This window comes from Rattus rattus, chromosome 12 (assembly GCF_011064425.1).
Source record: "Rattus rattus isolate New Zealand chromosome 12, Rrattus_CSIRO_v1, whole genome shotgun sequence".
In the NCBI taxonomy this organism is placed as follows: domain Eukaryota; kingdom Metazoa; phylum Chordata; class Mammalia; order Rodentia; family Muridae; genus Rattus; species Rattus rattus.
In genome coordinates, this window is record NC_046165.1 from 67,521,262 (window position 1) to 67,546,329 (window position 25,068).

The 25,068-nt window shown below is 49.5% G+C and overlaps 1 protein-coding gene across 1 annotated transcript in view; it reads left to right on the forward strand.

Moving 5' to 3' along the window:
- Window positions 1–25,068, forward strand: part of Cryl1 (crystallin lambda 1) — a 120,124-nt gene that overhangs the window by 90,996 nt on the left and 4,060 nt on the right. Inside the window, exons 5-6 of the mRNA XM_032918099.1 lie at window positions 108–302; window positions 15,531–15,636. Of these exons, the coding sequence (XP_032773990.1) occupies window positions 108–302; window positions 15,531–15,636 (301 nt within the window). The remainder of the gene's footprint in view (window positions 1–107; window positions 303–15,530; window positions 15,637–25,068) is intronic.

A 25,068-nucleotide genomic window follows, 5' to 3' on the forward strand; every position in this document is an offset into this window, starting at 1 on the left:
TCCGAAGTTGCCCACCCCCAACTTGCCCCTTCCTAGGTGGGTAGAGTGAGCCAGAGTAACACCCACTGACAGCAGTCACCTTGACCCTCTTCTCTCCCTCTCCTCAGGTCAATCCACCGTACTATGTCCCGCTGGTTGAGCTAGTCCCTCACCCAGAGACAGCTCCAGCCACAATGGACAGAACCTATGCCTTGATGAAGAAGATTAGACAGACCCCAGTGAGAGTCCTGAAGGAGGTCGACGGCTTTGTCCTGAACCGCTTGCAGTACGCGATCATCAGTGAAGCCTGGAGACTGGTGGAGGTTCGTACCCTGTGCCCTCCTTCCTTCCCTGTTCTTCCTGGCCTCCATTTCGTCTGTCTCCTCTCCTGTGTCCCTGCCTCCCTGCCTCCCTGCCTCCCTGCCTCCCTGCCTCCCTCCCTCCCTGCCTCCCTGCCTCCTGCCTCCCTGCCTCCCTGCCTCCCCTGCCTCCCTGCCTCCCCTTCCCTCTTCTTCCTCCCCCCTCTCTCCCTCTTCTCATTTCCTCCTCCCCTCCTTCCTCCCTGGCCTCCACGGTTGAGTGGGGCAGGAGTCACTTGCTGGGTCTCTGAAAGCTGGAGGACACTCAGCGGTCCTGGCTGTATTCTGGAGACCCAGGGCATTCCACTTGGAGACAGAATACAACATGGCAGTTCACTGTTTGAGAGACTCCCCTCTCTAAGTCATTATTTGATATCAAGACACAGTGAGAAACTCTCTCCAGCCCTTTGTACAAAATTACCTGTGTGTCATGTTGCATTTCCCACAGACAGATATTTACCTCCTGGTGTCTAAAAATTTCAGGATTAAAAAGAATTCTTTTTATGCAAAGGAAACCCATATTCCCTTCAAGGACTCGGTTTTATTTCAAGAACTTGGGAAAAAACATGATGAGGACTAAATCTGTTAGCAATAGGTTTGCCTTACATATGTGTAAGGAACATATATGTGTATAAAGAAATTTATACATGTGTGTACCATATATATCCATATATCTAGGATTTGTGCATTCAATTAATCATGGCTTAAAATATTAAAAAATACACCTTTTCTGAAGGTGGATCTAGATTACTTAATGTATGTGGAGGCCCTGTGTGATGGCACACACCTGTAATCCCATCCCTTGTGTGGTGTAGGCAGGGGACAGGAGTTCAAGGGCACACTTGGCTACTTATTGTATTTGAAGCCAGCTTGAGCTGCACGAGAACCTATTTCAAAACGAACAAGAAGAGAAGTGCATAGAAGGACTGCATAGGTTCCTCACAAGTATTAAGCCATTTATGTGATAAACTTCACCACCCATTGGCTGGTGTCTCTGGGGGTCCTAGAACTACCTCATGGGTGTCAAGGGCTCACTGTATAGATTTTGCCTCATCCTTCAATTATAGTATTTTACATATGAGAGCACTCATGTCTAAATATGTTGTCATGAACATTGCTGTAAAGATCTGTGGTGTCTGTCAAGGAAGAGGGCAGAGTGGACCTGAGGGTTTGGAGGTAAAGGCCACATGCCCTAGGGGTCAGATCTCTAGCTCTTGGCAAGCTCCTGCATGGGTTAAACATGCAGCAGCCACATCCATGGAGGCCGTAGTAAAGTGCACGAGGGACTGCCTTGCTCTTGGGTGAGGAGGGCAGAGCTTAGCTCAGACCATCCACACTGGGTGTAGCCCCATAGGTCCTTTCAGAACACTCAGAGCAGGAACCAGGAAGCCAGCTGCCGTTCATCTCTTGTGGGTGTTCTATTTCCTTCCGGCATTTCCTCCACTCCGACAGGTGTGGATGACGAGTCTGACTCTCCCTGATAGACTCATCGAGTGATCCCACTTACTGTGCACTAGACACTGTGCTGTGACTCAGCATTTAAATCTGCTTCCTACTAACATCTGCAAGATATGTGCCGGGATCTCACACTCCCTTCGTGCTTTAGATATCAATCAGTATCAGGATGTTTTCAAGGAACCCTGCTTGTAAAACCCCTTCGAACAGAGATCTAATAGACTCAAGGGGAAAAAAAATCAATGCTACCGTACAATGTAAGGGGCGGTGCTGTGGCCGCTTTACCTTTGGATCTGTCTGGTTGTTAGTGCTCTGAAGGTTGTGAAGCAACCTCAGAAAGGATGTATAGACTAAGGCAGGAGGAGTGCATAAGAATCTGCCTGGTTTTGACCACGCACTGAAACTGACTGTAGATCAGATGACCTGGGCAGCATTGGTGTGTCTCCTTGTATTGTTAGAGGAAAGCACCTTGGAGAGGATGCTGAGTGCGTTAACGGCCCTGAAAGCGCCCCCCCCACCCCTGGCTTGTTCTGTATGCCCTTCCCAGGGGCTCATGGCAGGCCCGATGTGTTTGCTTTATTGGTTGGCAGAATGACAACCTCCCAAGAAAGCAAGTTTCGCATGTGCCCCCTGCGTTGGCTGCTGTGGACTGAGTCTTAGGTCTGATGGGATGTATTTGGTGTTGGCTTCTAGGTGTCTATGTGGACCCCTTCCTTTCTGCGGGTCTCCAAAGCTGAGTGATAGGCTGTGCTTCATCTTGAGAAATCCTCCCCTCAGTCCCTGTGCCAGCTACAGGCCCCCAGCGCTGTACCTGCTGGGGGCTGGCTAAAGGCTCCCTGACAGTCTATACATTTTTATAGGAAGGTCCACGCTGCCTGCGGCCTGGTTCCTCTTCCAACAGGGCAATCAGCAAGGATTAGCAAAACTGTCCAGAGCCCTGCCCTGCTGCTGCACATCTGCCTGCTGAGCTGAGCTCCTCCTCTGTGGAGTTAGGTGACTCCAGCTCATGACTTTGGACTGAGCCGGTCGAACTCGAACTCACATCTTGGGATGTTTCAACTTGGATTGGGGTTTTTCTATGTTTACTTCAAAACTTAAATATCAAAAAGAGCAGAATTGGAGCTTGTCACTGGCCTTGCAAAGCCTTCCCCGGCACTCCCTTCTGACCTGGTTCAGATCCGGCTCAGACCTGGCTCAAACCTTCTCTTTGCACATGGAGCCTGGGCAGGGTTCCTCAAATGACTAGACAGAGAGAACAGAAAGAACCTCCATGTGTGGGAGGCTTTCCCCACCTCCCCAACTCCCTGTGGGCTCTCTGTCTCCTTGCTCTCTGGATTCACAAAGCAAGTTGAAAGTGGGAAAGGATCTTTCTGCTCCACACAAGCCTGGTGTGTTCATTGGTAGACCTTGGTTCTCGGTGTGAGGGAAGCCTGTTAGAAATGGGCCCTCAGAGCCTTTCATCCGGCTTCCTGGTGTTAGGTGAGCAGACCCAAAAGAGCAATTCTGTTCCCTGTCACTGGTGTGAACGTGGCTCAGAGCAGATCAAAGCTGAGTGTGACGGTCCAGGTTCTGAGCCTAAGTTAGGGTGTAAGCTAGAGCAGCACCAGTTCCATCCGGGTCTGGAGGGAGCCCTGGTGGTTCATTCCACCCAGCATGGCGATGATGATGACACGGGAAAAGCAGACCGAGAAGCCGCCGTGTTGCTCATTGGCTGTGATTATGAGTTGCTGGTATGGCGCCAGCCCTGTCTGGAAGAACTCTCACTTGCTCATGGACTTTGTTTTGTTTCAATTTAAAGGTGTTGGTTTTAATTGATAAATAATCATGTTTACTTGTGGAATGCACAATGGTGTTTGACTCTCCGTTCTGTCCTTCATGCTTGCACGGATGCACACTCTCGTGTGGGTGCCTGTCCCCCATGCTTGCACTGAAGCACACACATGTGGTATGTCGTTTAGACACCGCTATGTTCAACTTGCTTATATTTGCATCTGAATTCACAGTGGAATTTCTGGTAGTTTGTGTGCTGTATTATGTGACTTTGAATCCAGGGTAGCTCTTTGTAAAGTGGATTGTGAAAGATTCTTCCATTTCTGAGAGGTTTTTAATTTTCCTTAAATATTTGATAGATCTATAGTGAAATAATTTGAGACCGGAGAAATCTATCTCAGGGACCTTTAAATGACAAGTCCAGTTTCTTGTAGAATTGTTCTCTGTTTTCTTCTCATTTGAGTTTGGTTTGTTTATGGTTGCTCAGATATTGGTCCATTTTTCCAAGGCATTGACTTTGTAAGTGTAAAGTTGGTAATATTACTTTTATCCATTGTATGGCTTCAGGGTCTAGAGTGAGGTTTTATTCTGAATCTCATGATTTGTGTCTGTTGTTTTTTTTTTTTTTTCCTTCATTCCATTTGGTTAGGGATTTGTCAATCTTATTTGTAAATTTTGCTTTGAGAAGCAAAACTGTGTTAGTCAGCTTTCTATCACTGTAATAAAATACCTGAGATTAGCAACTTCCAAAGAAAAACACTTATTTTTATCTTATAGTATTTGAGGGTTCAGTCCCTGATTGGCTGGCACCTGTTACAAGACAGCCTATCAGCATGTGGAAAAGGAAGCCTATTTATGTTATAGTGACCAGATTTGGGGGAGGGAGAGCAGAGAGGAAGAGGAAAGACCAGGTTTCTATCCCTTTGGAGACACATTCCCTATGACCTGAAGACCTCCCACTAGGCTCTCCCACCTCCCAATAGTGCCAAGCTGGACATTAAGGTTTTAGTTTTAGCACATGGGCCTTTAGGGGACCATATTTAATGTCTAAATAGCAGAACCTTTTCTTTCATTGGTCAGTGTCTAATTTTGCTGTTTTAAATTCCAGTCATGGAGCTGGAGAGATGGTTCAGTGGTTAAGAGCACTGACTACTTCCAGAGGTCCTGAGTTCAAATCCCATCAACCACATGGTGGCTCACAACCATCTGTAATGGGATCTGATACCCTCTTCTGGTGTGCCCAAAGACAGCTACAGTGTATTTACATATAATAAATAAATCTTTAAAAAAATGAATTCCAGACACTAGTTAGGGAGAGGACAGTAGAATTCTTATGGCCAAGCAACCAAGATCGATTCTAAGAGAAGCAAAGGAGAGTTGATAGGAGAGAAGGTTCAACTTTGGACATGTCCACTGCAGGTGCTTGTGAAGAGAGTGCCATGTGTAAGAAAGAGAAAGTGCAGTAGTGAGGGGCACATGCCTATCCTGTCTTTGCACACCCTAGCTAGGATGGACTGGTTGCTGCTGTCCTCACCCCTTCTGGAGAAGAATAGTACCCAAGGATGTGAAGGGACTGGGGTCTGTAGTATTGTCTCACAGATGTTAGTCCTGTTTTGTCCTCTCTCTTAGTTTGCCTTCATATTTGGAGCACAGAAGACCTTCATTAACTGGTAAATGGCAGGTCTGGCAGTAGTCTAGTAACACTAACATTCCTGTCAGGGCTGGGTCACTGGGTGATGAGATCCTTTTGGCTGGGAATGTAATTTCAAGTTTATGTTCCTGAGGCATTAACACATCGAGGGAATTTGTGTTGTGATGAAAACTCTTTGGCCAGACAATAGCTGATTTTATTGCCCATAAATTCTTTCCCCATCGGGGGAAGGTGGGTGGAGGAACCTGGAATGAGTCATGAAGCCATCAGCAGGGTCTCAGCCTGTTGGCATGTTTTGGCAGTGAGCCTTAGAAATTGCTTACCTTGTGATTTATCCTTGTGAGTAGTGTAATCCCCAGCAGGATTCCTGTTCTTAGGGCTCTATAGGGGCAAGAAGAAGGCATTTCCCTTTGTCCTTGAGAGGTTTAAGAATAGATTGACAAGTGGTAAGGCATGCAAATTTGTTAGTCTACCAGAGGAACATCACAAGACAGTGAGTGAGTGCTAGATAACCCCTCAAGGTTCAGACGCCCATGTGCCCTTCTTTGTAAGGGGGAGGGAAGTGAGGGACTATAGGACATATATTGAGGGGCATTGTTTTTTTTAGGCAGAATGAATGACCTGGAAAATAGACAGTGGTTTGGAAGTTTAGTGAACTCAGGAGACAGACCAAGTCTGTCCCTGTGTGGTGGCCAGTTAGTCTTTGTAGGTGGCAAGCTTAGTTCCTGAAAGTTAAAGAGACTGAAGGCAGTCATTTTCCTCTTTGGCAAGTCTCGTCTTCAGGCAGGAAAAGGAAGGGTGGTCTACATACATAGTCTTCAGCACCTGCCAGCACACAAGGCGCTCCATTTAAAGTCAGCATGCAGCATATTGTGTTGTGGGGATATATGGTCAATGGGCCCCTGCATCACCAGCTACTGGATTCAGTGCTTAGTCTCTTGGGTTTTCACAAAGGGCATAGTCTGTGCCTCTGACCAAGATGCCCTGGGGGGGGGGGTTCTAGAGCTTTGTCACCAAGCTTTGTTTCAGACATAAGTGCCAAGTGCTGGGAGGATTCTTCCATTAACAAAGTGTGCTTCAAAGGTCATGCCATCAGACTAGCAGGTGATTACTTACCTGTCATGGGAGCAAGAATTAGGAGTTAACCGAGCCCACCCAGAGCAGTCACCTGCCCATGGCAGTCTTGTCCTCTGGTGTAGGGTTTCAGAACCTGGGAAACTTTCTTTCCCTTTTCCCATGATCAGATCTCTTCAGACCTGCCAGTCACTTCTCAATGCCAGGAGAAACATGCTTCTGTTTTAGACGTTACACAATAGGAAATTGAATAATACATTAAGTGGCTTGGTTCACATGCTACAGCCTGGTTGGAAATTAAGACCAGCCTCTGCTACAGGGCCTATGAAGTAGAGATGATTTCTTACTGGGATGTGAAGAGGACTAGGTAGGGGTCTCTGTGTAAGGGCTTAGACCCCCACCTACCACGTAGCTTAGGTGACAGCTTCTGAATTTAGCCTTCTTTCTCATGTGCAGCAGCTGGCACCAAGGCTGTCCTAAGCTGAGGCTCTCACACCCTCAGCTTAGTAGAGGCGATCTCTTTCAGGGCTTCCCAGGCCTCACCTGGGTGCTCATAAGAAACGCAGTCTCTAGGACTTCCCGGACTGCGGGATCAGACTGCACAGTGACTAGCTAGGCCATTCTAATGGATGTCAATATTGAAGAAGCCCTGAATGTGACTTCCTGAGGCCTGAGCCTGAAGGTCTCCCTAGACTGTTTCATCTGTTCAAAGATAAACTCTGCCTATCACAGCTGTTGGGGTAACTTGGTTGATGGGCGGGTCTTTGTTCCCTAATCAGATATTAATACTAATTTAGCTTGTATTTGATGGAGTTTTCTTTTCACAGAGATACTTGACATTTTATTTCTCAGTTGTTTCCATTCTTCTCCATCTCCCTGTGTGTTTTGTTCCATCTTTTTATCTGGGATGCAGGCCTCCCGTCAATACCAGCTTCTACTTAGAGACTCAGGTGGTGTCGACACTATATGAGTTCGAGCCCCAGTTTAAAGCACCAGATACCTCTGACTTTTCCTAAAGGGACATGAAAATTGATTTTGACACAGGGCCTCACTGTGTCGCTTTGGTGGTTTTGGAACTTGCTTCGTAGACCAAACTAGCTTTGAATTCACAGAGATCTGCCTGCCTCTGCCTTGTGAGTTTTGGGATAAGAGATCTCTATTTCCAGCTCAAAAATTGGTTTTTAAAAGGTCTCAATTCACCCTCATTAAACACACATCTGGGTTGGGGTTAGTAGACTGCTTGCCAAGCATGCATGAGGCACTAGCCTTGATGCCACGTAGTACCACACAAACCGTGGGAGCTTGAGGCCAGGCTGGGCTGAAATGAGACCCTGTCTCAAGAAGCAAAAACAAACAGGTCAGAACAAACACAAGGCTGTAATTGTAAAGAGGTGAGAACTGCTCTATCAACCATAAGCTTCCTGGCCAGAGCCTGTCTCGCTCGGACTTGCTCCCTAGCCACGTTGCTCATACGTGTAACCCTAGGCATACTCCACCCTTTGATTTCCTGAGCAGAGATGCAAATTGTAATCAGGTTTCTGGTCAGGAGGAGAGAACCTATGTGAGTGGGAGCAAGTACCTGAACGAAGGAGGAACAGCCTGGGAATGCATGCCCAGCTCTGGGGAGGGCTGTAGATCACAGTTGTGCCCAGGTCCCTTGCTTGCAGCGAGGGGCAGTGGGCGGGCCTGTCTGCCAGCGGCATTTGGAAGGGAGAGCTCTTAGCAATGTGCAGGGTTCAGGGCTGAGGGACCCCAGTCGCCATGAGAGTCAGTCCTCAAAGGACAGACAGACAGAGACAGACAGACATACCCAATACAACATGACAAAGGCCACGTATAACAAATCCACAGCAAATGTCATAATTCAGAGATCATACATTAATTCAAAGTCAGAAGCGTTTTCTCTAAGATCAAGAAAAAACAGGGCTGCCAATTTCACTGCTTCTGTTGGATTCCACATTAGGCATCCTCTCCAGGTAGACTAGAGAAAAGAGGAAACAGGACACAGCTAGATTGGACACAGACTAAATCATCTCCTCTTCTTATGTGGTCTTATATACAGAAAACACTAAAAATGCCACAGGGAAGAAAAACCCCTGTTAGAACAGATACCGTTGCTGTTGTATTTTCAAAGATAGAGAGAGGATCTGTCCTGGGTCCCGGATCCCGGATCCTGGGACCAATGTTGTGTTACAAAAGATAGAGAGAGGGGGGATACATCCTATGAGGGTCTGGGGGAAGGGCTGCCTCAGTGGGTCCATGCTGAGACATCCCTTCCCCCTGAGGGACCAGCCACAGGACAGTATAGTAGAGAATAGAGTTTATTCAGGGCATGGGGAGGAGAGTTAAGAGGGCAGTAGGGCAGAGAGAGAGAGAGGAGAGAGAGAGAAGTAGAGAGAAGTAGAGGAGTGGAGGAGGAGAAGAGGAATAGAGTACAGCCTGGCCATGAGCATGTGGAGAGAAGGGGGGAGGGAAATGGGGAGAGAAGGGACAGAGGGGGAAGAGGGGTAAGAGCAAGAGAGAGAGGAGGGGGCAAACAGCCCCTTTTATAGTGTCAGGCACACCTGGCTGTTGCCAGGTGACTGGGGGTGGAGCGTCTACAGAATGCTAACAGTTGCAGTTCACAGGTAGAACACTGAAGCCAAACGTTCAATAAAGGTGTAAGGTATAAAAGCATTTCTATACACTGTTAACCAACTCCAAAACTAAAAAAAAAAAAAAAAACCAAACCCCATTTGCAATAGCTACAAAAAATTAAATTAAATTAAAATACTTAAACTCTGCCAAGTAAATGAGTCTCCTGGGTGGAATGGACACTTAACATGATCAGTTCTTCTGATCCATGAATGCAGGATACGCCCCCATCTGTAGCCTTGCTTTTCTTAATCGGTGTTGTAGATGCCAGACCCAGGAGCTGCACAGGCTCATGGTGATCTCTATCTAAACTCCACAGAAACACTGGTCTTCTTTTGGGAAGAGTCTGGGTATGATACCCTATGAAGTGTGTCAGGATCGGGATGCAAAACGTACTGGGATGCGGGGCTTCCAGGAGTGTAGGACTCTTCCGGAAGAGCGGGTGGCACTGTGCAAGGAACCAGCACTGAGCACACCTGCAGAGCTCTCTCCTTGGATAGGTCAGCTCCACTTCTCTTCAGCTTTCCTTCCCTGCTGAGCAACTTGGCCCTGTTTGCATTCTCAGGGGGGCATTCCTCCTGTGCCTGTACGGAGTGATAGCCAATTACAGGATGTCCTCCAGTGCTGCTGAAACTGAAGCTGTCTGCATTAGAATCTGTCTTAGCCTCGGTTTTTAGCAGACCACTCGGTTATTAATAGTGCTGCTCACTGATGTAGATACTCATAAAATGCTAATAAATACCCACTATTAATAAACAAGTAGTCTGCTAAGAGCTGAGGCTAGACTTTTGCCTTTTTCTTTCAGATTTGACTCCTCGCACAGGTTATGGTACCTGGAATCTTGAGGTTCTAGGAATTCAGACCGGTAGCCCAGCGTAGCAGGGGAAAGGGGCATGGGTGGTGCTTCTGCCAGCAGGCGGGTGGTGGGACAGGAAGATTCCCTCACTGGCTGCACTTCTGATGGGACTGCTCCACCCAGGAGCACTCTCACGGTGGCAGAGGCGGATCTCAGCACTTGCCTCAATGGCCCAGGGTTTTAGCCCTAGCACCGTCACCAACAAAATTGCGATAAATTATAATTTTGAGAAAGTCACAAGATAGACTTAAGAGACGTTGGATTTTTTTTTTTTTTTTTCTTTCTTTTTTTTTTTTTTTTTTTTTTTCCGGTGCTGGGGACCGAACCCAGGGCCTTGCGCTTGCTGGGCAAGCGCTCTACCACTGAGCTAAATCTCCAACCCCGAGATGTTGGATTTCTAGATGATTTTTTTTTTTCAGATCAAGTTTATTTGTAAAAACAGCATAGGACACTGGTCATCTGCAATAGTGTGTAGGTGGGTGTGTCACAGCAGTCCGTCTGTCTTCACACTGGCAGGAGCCTTTTCTATGGGGCCTTCACAGGGGCCTGGGCACCCTTGGGAGCCTGGGCTGGAGCTGAAGCCTGGGCCTTAGCTGGAGCTTTGGCCTCTGCCTTGGTTTGAACCTTGGGCTTTGGTTGGCAGAGCCTACGACCCTTGGCCATGTAGCTTTGAATCCTCTTCCCAAGCCTGGGGTGAGAGATGAAAGTTTGTGACCGGGGCCCTTTGGCATCTTGGGCTTGATGACCTGAGGCTTCATAAGGGTCTTGATGGCCTCTGCACATGCACTCACGGCCTTGGCATTGTTGGTCTGCGTCTTCTTCAGGCCTTTCTTGTGCTTCTTGGCAAAGCTCATGTTCCTCAGGAACTTGGGGTCAACCCCTTAAGAGATTCGTATCTCTGTGACCGGGGTTTCTTGATGCCATTTCTGTGCCATTTGCAGGACTAGTTTTGTGTGGTGTGGTTCTTGGACTTGGCCATGTCATCATGCAGGAATGTCTGTGTCCTGCTTCCAAGGAAACTTGCAAGTGTTGGTAAGTGGCCATGCTGCTCACACACCCATGAGTAACTATGGGTCATGGAGCAGCTCTCGGCCGTCTTATTTTCTCCTTATTAAGGTTTCCTCTTGCCCCACGTCTTCCGGAAGGTGGCATGGGAGTGGAGGGGGCGTTCAGGCCAGGACTCTTTTGTTCTTGCTCCTGGAGCTGGAGTTACAGGTTGCTGTGAGCCACCTGATGTGGATGCTGAGAACCAAACTCAGGTCCTCTGCAAGGGCAGTGTGCACTCTTGACTGCTGTGCTGTCTCTCTAGCATCGCCACACCCCTGCTGTGTTTGCGGGGCATCGAAGAGCAGTCAAACATGGAGAAGAAAATACAGAACAATATAGAAGACTGTACAGTGGAGAGAGCTAATCCATGGTCTCATTTCATCTCATATGAAATGCATTGCCAAAGTTCTCAGCACACAAGGCCAGTGCTCTAACTGCTAAGCTAGGGAGCCCAAACAGTTCCCAGTTCAACCTCCAGGCCTGAAACTCTCTGTCTTTAGACCATCTTACAAGGGCTCCAGGAGGGAGTGCGTCCGGACAACTCTAACCTGGCTCTTGTAGGAGTTCCTCTCCTCCCCAAACTTCACCCAAAACTGTTAGGGTGTGTGCCCGGTGTCTTAATTGAGAAACTATAGAAAAAAATGAAGGGTGAAAAGCAAGAAGAGGTTATATCACGAGTCAACCTGTACCTGTTGGTCGTCTTATCCAGCCTACCCAGGAACACCTCAGGAGAGAGAAATTGCTACAGCCCAAGGTTGTTCCGTGTAAATAGGGGTCCAAGTGGTCTCTTGACCTGTAACCTCTTTCTAGTGGCCAACGTATAGCAAAATAAACTCATCTTCCTTTCTGTCCCCTTTAGGAGACTGAGGCGGCAGAGTTCCATGTCTTACTTTATGTATCACAGTCTGGGATCTATTCTTGATATAACTTCTTCTTACTCTTCACCCTTCATTTTTTTTCCCCTGTAGTTTCTCAATTAAGACACTGAGCATACACCCTAACAGTTTTGGGTGAAGGTTGGGGAGGGAAGGAACTCATGTAGAATCTTATCCACATGCCTGGTAGCAAGGCTGGGTCCCTGGAGGAGACCATGGTGGCCAAGTAAGGAATAAGTGTTCTGAGATACTTGACAAATCAGGACCAAGCCTGGGGAAACCAAGAAGGCAAAAATGGAAGAACAAGACAGGTTTTGTTTAATTAGATAAGGGAAGGTGGCCAGGATTAAGAGGGAAAAAGAGGGCAAAGCAACCACGTAGGAGAAAACCAAAGGGAGGGTAAGACATGCGTGTGTAGCTGGTGACCTGTAGTGGTGACAGTCACAGGATGCAGTCCTCAGATGCTGTCCACCACACAAGGTCCCTTCCTGTCAGAGTCCAGGTCATCACACTGTGTATCACCTTACTGTCGGTCCTTGGATGCATGCGTCTTCCCCTTCCTCTCCCACCTCACAGACAGGGGTCAGACGGCGTGGAGCTGCTCCTGAAGGGACTTGATGTATCAGCTGACTACAGGGCACCATTCTCTATAACCGGAATGGGTCACATCTAACTGGTGAAGAAGTTTAAAGAGCCAAACTGAGGCCTCTCAAGACTCACCAGCCCATAGTCACATAAGCCAGTTGAAATAAGTCTTTTATGCATGTGTGTGTGAGCAGTGTCCTGTCTGTGAGTTTTTTACCCACGGACTTAAGGAACTACAGATTGAGTGTATTTTTACAAATTGAACACAGAGCTGTATTCTTTGTTCTCTGACAAATTTTAAATTACATTTATTTGTTTGGTGTTTGTGTGTGTGTGTGTGTGTGTGTGTGTGTGTGTGTGTGTGTGTGTGTCTCCACTAATAGAACCTGCAATTATGCTTAAAATGTATGTCAGGGTAACTGAACACTTCGTTCACTGCCTTGTGTTTTCTTCTCTGATGACTGTCTTCCACCTCCCAGTCCCCAGCCCGATACGTCAGTGTAGACCGTGGTAAGTCCCAGATCTTAAAGAAAGACCAGCCCAGAAGTTTTTCCGTGAAAGGGGATTCCTTACCATTGTGTCTGGGCCCTCTTCAGCCCGAGGTTTCTCAGAGCGCGGTACAAAGGCCAGGCTGAGAACAGTGACAGCAGTGTTCCCTTGGGTTGTATGAGTTTTTAGGACTCTCCTAACCTCCTGGGATCGTTCTTTGTATGTGCGTCTTGAGAATTTTGCTGCATAATGCAGGAAGTACTGATAGCTATTCCGATAAGTATTAATGTGGGCTGGCATCGGGTTCCATGCTGCAAACCAGTGTGTGAGCCCATCCAGGTCCCAGGAGTTCTGTTAGCTTGGTGTTTCACCATTGGCATGGAGCCTACCTCCCCCGCCCCTTAGAACATCGGTATACATTGTTATACATTGTTATTCATCGTTATACATTGTTACACATATACATGTTCTTACAGGGCTAGGGTAAAATGAGCTCAGGGGCAGAACTGAAGACCAGCACATCCAGAGTAAGAGGCCTGGAGGTGAGCGTCCAGTGCAGCTTCTGGGAGAAGTGTACGTATTTGCCACAGCAGTGCAGGGTCACAGTTGAATGGAAATACCCGCAACCATTTTCTTCCTCTAGATCAGCTTCTAGGTAAAAAGTAACAGGCTTGAGGAATCCCCTTGAAAATGCCACACAGAGCAGAGGGAAATGCAGAAGTGGAGATTAGCACTCTTCCCTTTCTGTCTGTTCTGTGGGGGAAGGACTGGGAATAATAGGTAGTTCTCCTCCTCCAGAGGACATCAGAAAGAAAGGCAAGCTTGTGGGAATCCGTAGGGCGCTCACCTGTCACACGTGAGGCCAGGTTCCTTTTATTCCTAACAAAAAAGGAAAAGCGTAACAAAAGTTAACAACCCTGGGGGTCTCCCTGGCTGAGTGTCTTGAACTTCTTTTAAAGTCGCCTCTAAAAATACTCCATTCCCTCACCCTCGTTCCCTGTGTGCATCTCAAAAACGTGATATTGGGAAAGAGAATCAAGTCTCACGAGAATGAACGCCATGCATCTGCGCGGTTAGAAATGTTCAGTCAGCCATCTCTGTTGCTGAGGGGAGTGCAATGAGTCTCCAGAGCCAGGACACGGCCATTACAGGAGGTGGGTGTCCGACGTTGGGAAGACGGCGAGCTGGTGCCAGTGCCTCGCTTCATCGCGATCCTCTGCACTGTGCGTGCATCTTGAGCACACACGGCCTTTCAGTACTTGTATCTCACGTGCTGCAGCTGGACGGGAAGAGGTTCTCTGAAGCTGAGTTGCTCAGTCAGACATGACACGTTCCTCATGCAGGGCGGTGGGCTCTGCCTGCATCTTGCTTCTGCACCACTGTCCTCTCCCTGAAGTCATCTCCAGTCACATGGGGTGAACCAAGCACCCGCAGACCCAAGACTCCCTATGTCATTTATTAGCTGGGGTATAGTGGCAGTGGCCGTGGCAAATGCACTTTGCCAGCTGCTCTAAGTTACCTTTGGGTCTGCGGAGTGCAAAGTACCAGCGACCAGGCCAGCAGGGGGCGATTTAGTCTCTGAGGCCCAAATCCCAGGGGTATCAGAAAGACAAGAAGGACAAAGGGTTCCTCCCTGTGGAACCTTGAGGACCGGTGGTGACCTCTCAGATCCCTCCTTCAGGCTGATAAGGCTTGTCTTCTTAAGAAGGATGTCAGACAGCCCTTTCAGGGAAAGATGTAAATCCCAGACCGAGGTGACATGTCTGATGGGTTCCTGAGCTTGTCACTGGGAGCAGGGTGCATAGCATGACAGTATATACGTGTATGTATCTGTATAGAATCTGGGTCTTCCAGCCACGAGCTGACAGTCCCTGCCCCAAGGCTGCCTATAGGGAAGTGGCCTTATGGATGACAGGCCCCACAGGGCCCTCTCTGAATGAAACTGCCCAGGAAAGGGTTTGTGCTGCCAGTCTAGTCAGCAGGGGAGTTCTGGGGAAACTTCTCTTCCCTCATATCCAGCTCCCCAAGTGTTGAGATGCCCAAGGTTTTTAGCGGGCAGTGTGTTGCCAGGATACACCACCAATGACTTCAGCCCCATGCCCAAAGCCATGCACACGAACTGGCTGGCTTTCTGAGCACAGCACACAGCAGCTTCCCCCTTGTTTGGCAATTCACGTTTGTAGAAACTTCTCGGGCCCCACCTCAGCACATAAACCCATCCTAAGCTGTGTTTCATCAAAGAAACAAACTCAGTAACCAAAGAACAAGGCCTGACTTGCAGGCAAGTGAAGCCCGAGAGCCACTTCTCGTTCTCTGGGGTGTCTTAAAACACACTCCCACCCCCTCTTACCACCCCCTCCCATCAAATATCCAGAAAAATCCCCCTCCCCCCAACCCCCATCTCCTACCCCTGATCAAATAGCCAGAAAATTCCCCTGACCTTTTCCTTAGGTCTCCTTTAGCCTTGCTGTCCCCAAAGCTGCAGGTGATATGTAGGATGGTAATGTGGAGAAGGAAGGGGGTACTTGTGCTTTAACAGTCTTATTTTTTAAGGACACACGCATATAGGATAGCTTGGTAGCACAAAATCCCGTTAAACTATTATAGTGTGTTGGCAAGTGTTTTGTTTTGTTTTGTTTTGTTTTGTTTTTGGTGGGGGAGGGGCTACTGCCTACATGAAGTTAGGACAAGCAACATTAACTAAATCACCTTTCCAAAGAGCTCACCTGTGTGTTCCCGCCTTCTCCCCCATGTAGGAAGGAATAGTGTCTCCTAACGACCTGGACCTGGTCATGTCAGATGGGCTGGGTATGCGGTACGCGTTCATTGGACCCTTGGAGACCATGCATCTCAATGCGGAAGGTATGCCTGGGACAGAGGCGGAGGACTGTGGTGTCGACTCTTTCTGTGAGCTTTATTAGCCGCCACTGTGTGCTGTTTTCTTTTAAACAGAGTAGTAACGGCAGGGCCTAGAAGGGACTCTGATCCGCCCTAGTAACCCAGACCAGTGCTTGTTCGCACAGATGACTTGTGAGCTGATATGTAAGCCCTCATGGGGTCTGCAAAGCTTGGGGCTACAGATCCTGAGGAGTCCTTGATGGAAGCGCCATGCTGGGACCTCGCTGTGTATCTTGTCGCTCGATGGGAAAGAGGCCGCAGCTTCTTGGCAGTGTTAATCACAGAAGCAAGAAGGAAAACAAAGGTTCCATGCTTCTGGGGTCATGTCTACCCAGGAGTGCCTTTGGGCGCTTCTGTGGAGCAGTGGGATAGCCTTCCCTAAGGCCAGGAGTCACAAGGCAGGTGTCTCACAGCAGGGGCCTGGCAGGGTGGGGCAGGCCAGACAACTGTCCGGAAGCTGACTTCAGAGGCCTGGGGGAGTCAGTGTGACCTGGTAATTCCAAAGAAGATAACTTGAAGGATAAGATCGAAGCCGGTCGTAAAAGAGCTATAGACAACCAGCTGATGAAACCAAATTAAAACACCAGTGCAGCGATGTACCAAAGTCTGAAAGATGCTGCCACACGTTAGCTAAGTCTCGTCTGTCTCGTCTGCCCTGCCTCGTCTCGTCTCTTCTCTTCTCTTCTCTTCTCTTCTCTTCTCTTCTCTTCTCTCCTCCTCCTCCTCCTCTCTCCCTCCTCTCCTCTCCTCTCCTCCTCTCCTCTCCTCTCCCTCCTCCTCCTCCTCTCCTCTCTTCTCTTCTTTCTCAGTTTGGCCCGGAGTGAAGTCCTACTACATAGCCTTGGCTAGCCACAAGTGCTTGATCTCCTGCTGAATGCTGGAACCATAGGCATGAACCATATCTGATACAATAGGAAATGCTGTTTATGGTTCTTTTTTTTCCTTTTGTTTGACTGGGGAATCAAACCTCGAGCCTTCTGCATGCTAGGCAGTTACCCCTCTACCACCACCACCACCACAGTTCCACTGGGCCGAGAGTAACTTTTAGCACCCTTTTACTACTCTGTTGCTGTAAGCTTATACAATTACTATAAGTTAATTTAAAGAGATGTAGAAAGAAAAAAATGTTATTTGTAGTGTCAAGACTGTATTCCACAAGCGATATTGAGAAATGAGGTTTCTCCCTATGGGAAGGACAGAGTGGTAGGAATTGAGATTTCCCACTGTGGTGGGGCAGAAGGGTAGGAATGTGTTCCCTTGTTTGGTTTGGAGACAGAGTCCCACTCTAATTCCAACTCTCCTGATACTTACTATGTAGCCCAATTGGTCTCAGACATTAAGGAATCCTCCTGCCTCAGCTTTCTCAGTGTTGGGATTGATTACAAGAGTGCAGCTCCCACTCCCAACTGTGCTATGTGCCTGCTTTCTGAATGGTTGGAACTAGAACGGAAGACTGGACATGGTGGGCAGACAGGTTTATGTTTAGTATGTGACAGAAAGAACTTTCTAGTAACTGATACTGGTGATCTGGGAAGGGATGAATTGAAGGGGCACGGTAGATGTTGAGAGGAAATTGCTGTCATGTGCTGTGTTGGAGCTGATGGTCTGACTTTTGTCCCATGATCCCATGCTGCTCTGTTACTAGCTCAGTCAGTTTCCACTACAACAGTTAATGACCAACACTCAAGGCAGTTATCAGATCCAGCATTCCATGCCTCAGGAGAATAGATGATTTGAGGACTGGACCCACTATACAAGCCCTGTAACAACAGTCCAATAACCAAGTCTTTCTTAAAGGTGAGCCTTGCTAAGAGCAGCCAAGGGGAGAAAGGAGCTCCTGGTGGTTGCCATGCCTCCTGTGGGAGGATAGTTGTTGAACATGAGAAGAAAACACCAATAAGATGCCTTCATACAAGTGAAATAAGAGTTTTGAGATGTCACTGAAATGGTCTTGGATCATTTCAGATGTCTTTTCAGCCAGGCCTTAGGAGTGGGGAGCATAGCCAAGCATTTGAAATGGACATAGGCCCTGCCTGATAACCACCACATTTCTCTTTCTCACTAAGACAGTTAAGGGGCTGTGAGAAATCAATAGGGAGAGAACTGAGAACAGCTTTGAATCTCGAACAGATAGAAACAGGAGCCAGGGACACCAGACACCCCAGCATCAGTGGGGTGGCAGACAGGAAGAAGGCCACAACAATTTTTCAAACAAAACTGATATGATAAGGAGGCTTAATTGGCTCAATATGATAATAGGGGTCGGATGTAGTTTTCAACTTCTGAGCATTCCAAAGCCCGGAGCTAGAAAGTTAGAAGATCTGGCTGGGAGCCGATGGCCTTTAATTCTTCTGGTGTCACCCGGAATGCCTCAAGGTTGGAGTGGGAAGGAAGCTTCTTGGTTTTGCTGATGTGACTTTCATCTCAGGTTAAGTTTTTAGGCTTAAAAGCCTCCCTCCCCCCCACCAAAGCAACTGCAGAGACTCTAGGATTATTTATTTATTTCTAAAGCTAGAGGATAATGTTATTCCAGTTAGAGAGAAAACACCAACCAGGACAGGTGAGCTGTGAATGTCAGCAGCCACCAGGAGGTGGGGGCGCTGAAGAGGCGTCTTGCCTTTTGAGGGAGGGTCAGGGAGCCCCAGCAGCTGTATGGGGAAAGGTTGGGGAAGCTTCAGAGATCAAGGAAGAATTCCCAGAGTTGCAGGGAAAGTGTTTTCAAGCTCGGGCTAGTATCTGAAAGGAAGATAGAGACGGAAAAGAAAAAGAGCTACCGTTCGCCAAGGAACCCCGGGAACTGGGAAGACCTTGTGGTAGAGGTGCTTTTGAGAAGCCGTGTGGGCGAGGGGAGAGTTCTAATTCAGTAGGAAGGCAATAGGGTAAGACACTTGCTCAGTTTGCCTTCTTGTCTTCTTTTTAAAAAGCGTCCTTTGTGAAATAATACGCTTCAGACTAGAGGTTCTGGCCAGCAAGACAGTTAGCTAGATTCCCTCCCTGGCTTTCCTGTCTGTTAACTGCTGCTGTTAGATCGGCTACCTGATTCAGTGCACCTCAGTTTTCTCAGCCGTTCAGTGGAGGGACAGCAACCACTTCTGGCAGGTGGATGGGGGAGATGTGCAGAGACCGCTTGGAAAGTGGTGGTCCAGAGAGATTCTATGCTTAACAAAGGACCTTTTGTTTCTTTTATCTTTCTGTGGCTTTGGCAGTGCTGGGGCTGGAACCCAGAGCCTTCATTCAGCTTGTCGTATTTAATTTATTACTCTTCCAGAGGTTTTGTTTGTCTTTACTTTTCTTGATCCCTACCCCCACCCCAGGCTGGAGGGAGAAATACGGAGTAAGTATAGATGAGGCCATTTCTTGATTGTGGGGTAGAGGAAGCCTTAGAATCAGGCCAGGTTTGTTTCTTCACTCTGGGCCTGTCCTGTCCCTGACAGCTTTGTGGACTTTGACTTGCTGTCTCTGTGGAGGGACAATATCTAAGTATCTGACAACCCCAGGTCCCCCTCCAGGTGAATTGATTGTTTGCTTGTTTGCTCCTTGTCTTGTAGACACTTACCTGGTTTTGTAGAAGAAAGCTTGCTGGAGGTCTTGTCTATGTTCAGCCACCATTGCTGATGGGAACAGCTAAGCTGGGGGGGGAAAAAAAAAAAAAAGGACCAGGTGCTGGAGGGGATCCTGTTGTCATGACAACTCTGTCCTTGGAGGGCATTTGATATTGTCATTCTGTTTTCAGGTCCTTCTGTATTCATAAAGGCTGTGAAACTGTTTTAGCTGAGGTGAATCCATGAAGGTGGGTTCAGTATTGGGGAGTGTCAGTCAGCTGTGGGTGCCAGCCAGTGGGGGCCGACTGTGTCTTACCCCCATAAATTGAGCAGACAGGAGGGCTTCCTGTTCGTAGAGGTGCTAGGGTTAAGGAAACCTGTTTTGCACAGCAGGTCTCACAGCTACAGATAAGCTAAATGTAATCTTGAGAATCAACTCCTTTCTGTCTACTCTTTATCCATAAAGCATTTCTTAAGAAATTGGGTTCATGGGTCAGAGTCGAGAGCAGCCATTAAGAGTCCTGGCTGCTTCAGATTCCAGAGAATTCGAGTTTCAGTCCCTGCACCCACACCTCTGTGTACTCACAACCACTGTACAGGCACATATGCAGCCAAAACACCCACACACATGACATAAGAATAAATAAATCTTTAAAAATTTAGACTTAGCTTCCGCAAGACCAAGCTCTCCAAGGGCTGTGGAAGAGCAAAGCTCACATGGACAGACAGGAAGGCACAGAAGGAAGGACAAAGGGAAAGTTAGACTGTCAGGAAGAAAGTGTGGTGGTGAGCCAGCAGGGTGAAAGGGTAAGGCTGGGCTTGTCCCTTCCTGGTAGATTTGGTATTTTAGAGAAAATATCTATTCAGTTTTTTTTTCTCTCTCTCTCATGTAGAGAAGTCAAATTTTGTTGCATAGGGGGAGAGTTGTAAGTTTGTGTTAGAAACATTTTACCACATTGTATTCTATGTTGAAGAAACAGATGTCCCATAAACGCTGGAGACCGCACTTGCTGTTTTAGCAGAAGGCCCGGGTTTGGTTCCCAGCATCCACCTGGCAGCTCACAGCGGTTTCCATTGTCCTCTTCCCAGCTCCACATGCACCAAGCACTCACACAGAACACATACATCCAGGCAGGCAAAACACTCATGTGCACAAAACGAAAACATAAACAAATCTACAGCAGAGAGAAAGTTCTAGAAGGTCTCTGAGGTTGGGATGACTTCAGGCTGGTGAAAGATGAACAGGTGTAGAAGGAATGTAAAGTAACCCAGAGATAAAACATGGTCTGTGTATCAAACCCTTGAGGCTGCTGCTTATATTGGCTGGGGGTGGAGCTGGTTCCTGAGAGGGTCTTGGGCTACATTTTCCCTATCAGCTGGTTAAATAGGCAGTCACAGCCAATCTTTTCATTTTCTTCTGTGATGGAGTGGAATGCTGGTTGACCGGCCTGTGTTATTTGGGAAGTAGCATGGGCCCTTTAAGATGTGGGACCCATCTTAATGGCTCAGGGTAAAGGGACTTCACATCAAGTCCAAGGACCTGACTTGATTCCCAGAACCCAGGAAGTAGAAGAAGAGAGTCAGCTCCCACAAATTGTTCTCTGACCTGCACTCAATAAGATACGCGCGCACGCGCGCGCACACACACACATACACACACACACACACACACACACACACACACACACACACACAGAAATGTAACAAATTTGTTTTAAAAGAGGTGGGGTCCATTTAGAAACAAGAGACCACTGGAGGTGTGCCCTTGGGAATATGGGGATCCTGGCTATGGTGAGGTGAGCAGATTTCCTTCATCATGTGTTCCCATCACAGTGTTCTGCTTGCCAACGGCAGGGAGCAATGGAGAAGCCAATCTGCTTGGCTGAGCTGGGACAGCACACCTTGGAGGGCTTGAACACAGTGTGGTTAAGGGGGGTCTGGCTGCACACAGTGTGGTTAAGGCAGGTCTGGCTGCACACAGTGTGGTTAAGGAGAGGCTGACTGCACACAGTAAGGCGGGTCTGGCTGCACAGAGTGTGGTTAAGGGGGGTCTGGCTGCACACAGTGTGGTTAAGGTGGGTCTGGCTGCACACAGTGTGGTTAAGGAGGGTCTGGCTGCACACAGTGTGGTTACGGGGGTTTGGCTGCACACAGGGTGGTTAAGGCGGGTTTGGCTGCACACAGTGTGGTTAAGGCGGGTCTGGCTGCACACAGTGTGGTTAAGGCGGGTCTGGCTGCACACAGTGTGGTTAAGGCGGGTCTGGCTGCACACAGTGTGGTTAAGGCGGGTCTGGCTGCACACAGTGTGGTTAAGGCGGGTCTGGAGGCACACAGTGTGGTAAAGGTGGGTCTGGCAGCACACAGTGTGGTTAAGGCGGGTCTGGCTGCACACAGTGTGGTTAAGGCGGGTCTGGCTGCACACAGTGTGGTTAAGGCGGGTCTGGCTGCACACAGTGTGGTTAAGGCGGGTCTGGCTGCACACAGTGTGGTTAAGGCGGGTCTGGCTGCACACAGTGTGGTTAAGGGGGGTCTGGCTGCACACAGTGTGGTTAAGGCGGGTCTGGCTGCACACAGTGTGGTTAAGGGGGGTCTGGCTGCACACAGTGTGGTTAAGGCGGGTCTGGCTGCACACAGTGTGGTTAAGGCGGGTCTGGCTGCACACAGTGTGGTTAAGGCGGGTCTGGCTGCACACAGTGTGGTTAAGGCGGGTCTGGCTGCACACAGTGTGGTTAAGGCGGGTCTGGCTGCACACAGTGTGGTTAAGGCGGGTCTGGCTGCACACAGTGTGGTTAAGGAGAGTCTGGCTGCACACAGTGTGGTTAAGGCGGGTCTGGCTGCACACAGTGTGGTTAAGGAGAGTCTGACTGCACACAGTGTGGTTAAGGAGAGTCTGACTGCACACAGTGTGGTTACGGCGGATCTGGCTGCACACAGTGTGGTTAAGGCGGGTCTGGCTGCACACAGTGTGGTTAAGGGGGGTCTGGCTGCACACAGTGTGGTTAAGGCGGGTCTGGCTGCACACAGTGTGGTTTAGGCGGGTCTGGCTGCACACAGTGTGGTTAAGGCGGGTCTGGCTGCACACAGTGTGGTTAAGGCGGGTCTGGCTGCACACAGTGTGGTTAAGGCGGGTCTGGCTGCACACAGTGTGGTTAAGGCGGGTCAGGAGGCACACAGTGTGGTAAAGGTGGGTCTGGCAGCACACAGTGTGGTTAAGGCGGGTCTGGCTGCACACAGTGTGGTTAAGGCGGGTCTGGCTGCACACAGTGTGGTTAAGGCGGGTCTGGCTGCACACAGTGTGGTTAAGGCGGGTCTGGCTGCACACAGTGTGGTTAAGGCGGGTCTGGCTGCACACAGTGTGGTTAAGGTGGGTCTGGCTGCACACAGTGTGGTTAAGGTGGGTCTGGCTGCACACAGTGTGGTTAAGGCGGGTCTGGCTGCACACAGTGTGGTTAAGGCGGGTCTGGCTGCACACAGTGTGGTTAAGGCGGGTCTGGCTGCACACAGTGTGGTTAAGGAGGGTCTGGCTGCACACAGTGTGGTTAAGGCGGGTCTGGCTGCACACAGTGTGGTTAGGGCGGGTCTGGCTGCACACAGTGTGTGGTTAAGGGGGTCTGGCTGCACACAGTGTGGTTCTGGGTCTGGCTGCACACAGTGTGGTTAAGGCGGGTCTGGCTGCACACAGTGTGGTGAAGGTGTGTCTGGCTGCACACAGTGTGGTTATGGCGGGTCTGGCTGCACACAGTGTGGTTAAGGCGGGTCTGGCTGCACACAGTGTGGTTAAGGCGGGTCTGGCTGCACACAGTGTGGTTAAGGCGGGTCTGGCTGCACACAGTGTGGTTAAGGCAGGTCTGGCTGCACACAGTGTGGTTAAGGAGAGTCTGACTGCACACAGTGTGGTTAAGGAGAGTCTGACTGCACACAGTGTGGTTTCGGCGGGTCTGGCTGCACACAGTGTGGTTACGGCGGGTCTGGCTGCACACAGTGTGGTTAAGGGGGGTCGGGCTGCACACAGTGTGGTTAAGGCGGGTCTGGCTGCACACAGTGTGGTTAAGGGGGGTCTGGCTGCACACAGTGTGGTTAAGGCGGGTCTGGCTGCACACAGTGTGGTTAAGGGGGGTCTGGCTGCACACAGTGTGGTTAAGGCGGGTCTGGCTGCACACAGTGTGGTTAAGGCGGGTCTGGCTGCACGCAGTGTGGTTAAGGCGGGTCTGGCTGCACACAGTGTGGTTAAGGCGGGTCTGGCTGCACACAGTGTGGTTAAGGAGGGTCTGGCTGCACACAGTGTGGTTAAGGCGGGTCTGGCTGCACACAGTGTGGTTAAGGAGAGTCTGACTGCACACAGTTGGTTAAGGAGAGTCTGACTGCACACAGTGTGGTTAAGGCGGGTCTGGCTGCACACAGTGGTTAAGGCGGGTCTGGCTGCACACCGTGAGGTTAAGGCGGGTCTGGCTGCACACAGTGTGGTTAAGGAGAGTCTGGCTGCACACAGTGTGGTTAAGGCAGGTCTGGCTGCACACAGTGTGGTTAAGGAGAGTCTGACTGCACACAGTGTGGTTAAGGAGAGTCTCACTGCACACAGTGTGGTTAAGGGGGGTCTGGCTGCACACAGTGTGGTTAAGGCGGGTCTGGCTGCACACAGTGTGGTTAAGGGGGGTCTGGCTGCACACAGTGTGGTTAAGGGGGGTCTGGCTGCACACAGTGTGGTTAAGGAGGGTCTGGCTGCACACAGTGTGGTTAAGGGGGGTCTGGCTGCACACAGTGTGGTTAAGGAGAGTCTGGCTGCACACAGTGTGGTTAAGGCGGGTCTGGCTGCACACAGTGTGGTTAAGGTCTGGCTGCACACAGTGTGGTTAAGGGGGGTCTGGCTGCACACAGTGTGGTTAAGGCGGGTCTGGCTGCAAACAGTGTGGTTAAGGAGAGTCTGGCTGCACACAGTGTGGTTAAGGGGGGGTCTGGCTGCACACAGTGTGGTTAAGGCGGTTCTGGCTGCACACAGTGTGGTTAAGGGGGGTCTGGCTGCACACAGTGTGGTTAAAGGAGAGTAAGGGGGGTCTGGCTGCACACAGTGTGGTTAAGGCGGGTCTGGCTGCACACAGTGTGGTTAAGGCGGGTCTGGCTGCACACAGTGTGGTTAAGGCGGGTCTGGCTGCACACAGTGTGGTTAAGGGGGGTCTGGCTGCACACAGTGTGGTTAAGGCGGGTCTGGCTGCACACTGTGTGGTTAAGGGGGGTCTGGCTGCACACAGTGTGGTTAAGGAGGGTCTGGCTGCACACAGTGTGGTTAAGGCGGGTCTGGCTGCACACAGTGTGGTTAAGGCGGGTCTGGCTGCACACAGTGTGGTTAAGGCAGGTCTGGCTGCACACAGTGTGGTTAAGGAGAGTCTGACTGCACACAGTGTGGTTAAGGAGAGTCTGACTGCACACAGTGTGGTTAAGGCGGGTCTGGCTGCACACAGTGTGGTGGTTGCACAAGGTTAAGGGGGGTCTGGCTGCACACAGTGTGGTTAAGGCGGGTCTGGCTGCACACAGTGTGGTTAAGGCGGGGTCTGGCTGCACACAGTGTGGTTAAGGAGAGTCTGGCTGCACACAGTGTGGTTAAGGGGGGTCTGGCTGCACACAGTGTGGTTAAGGTGGGTCTGGCTGCACACAGTGTGGTTAAGGCGGGTCTGGCTGCACACAGTGTGGTTAAGGCGGGTCTGGCTGCACACAGTGTGGTTAAGGGGGGTCTGGCTGCACACAGTGTGGTTAAGGCGGGTCTGGCTGCACACAGTGTGGTTATATGGTCTGGCTGCACACAGTGTGGTTATATGGTCTGGCTGCACACAGTGTGGTTAAGGCGGGTCTGGCTGCACAC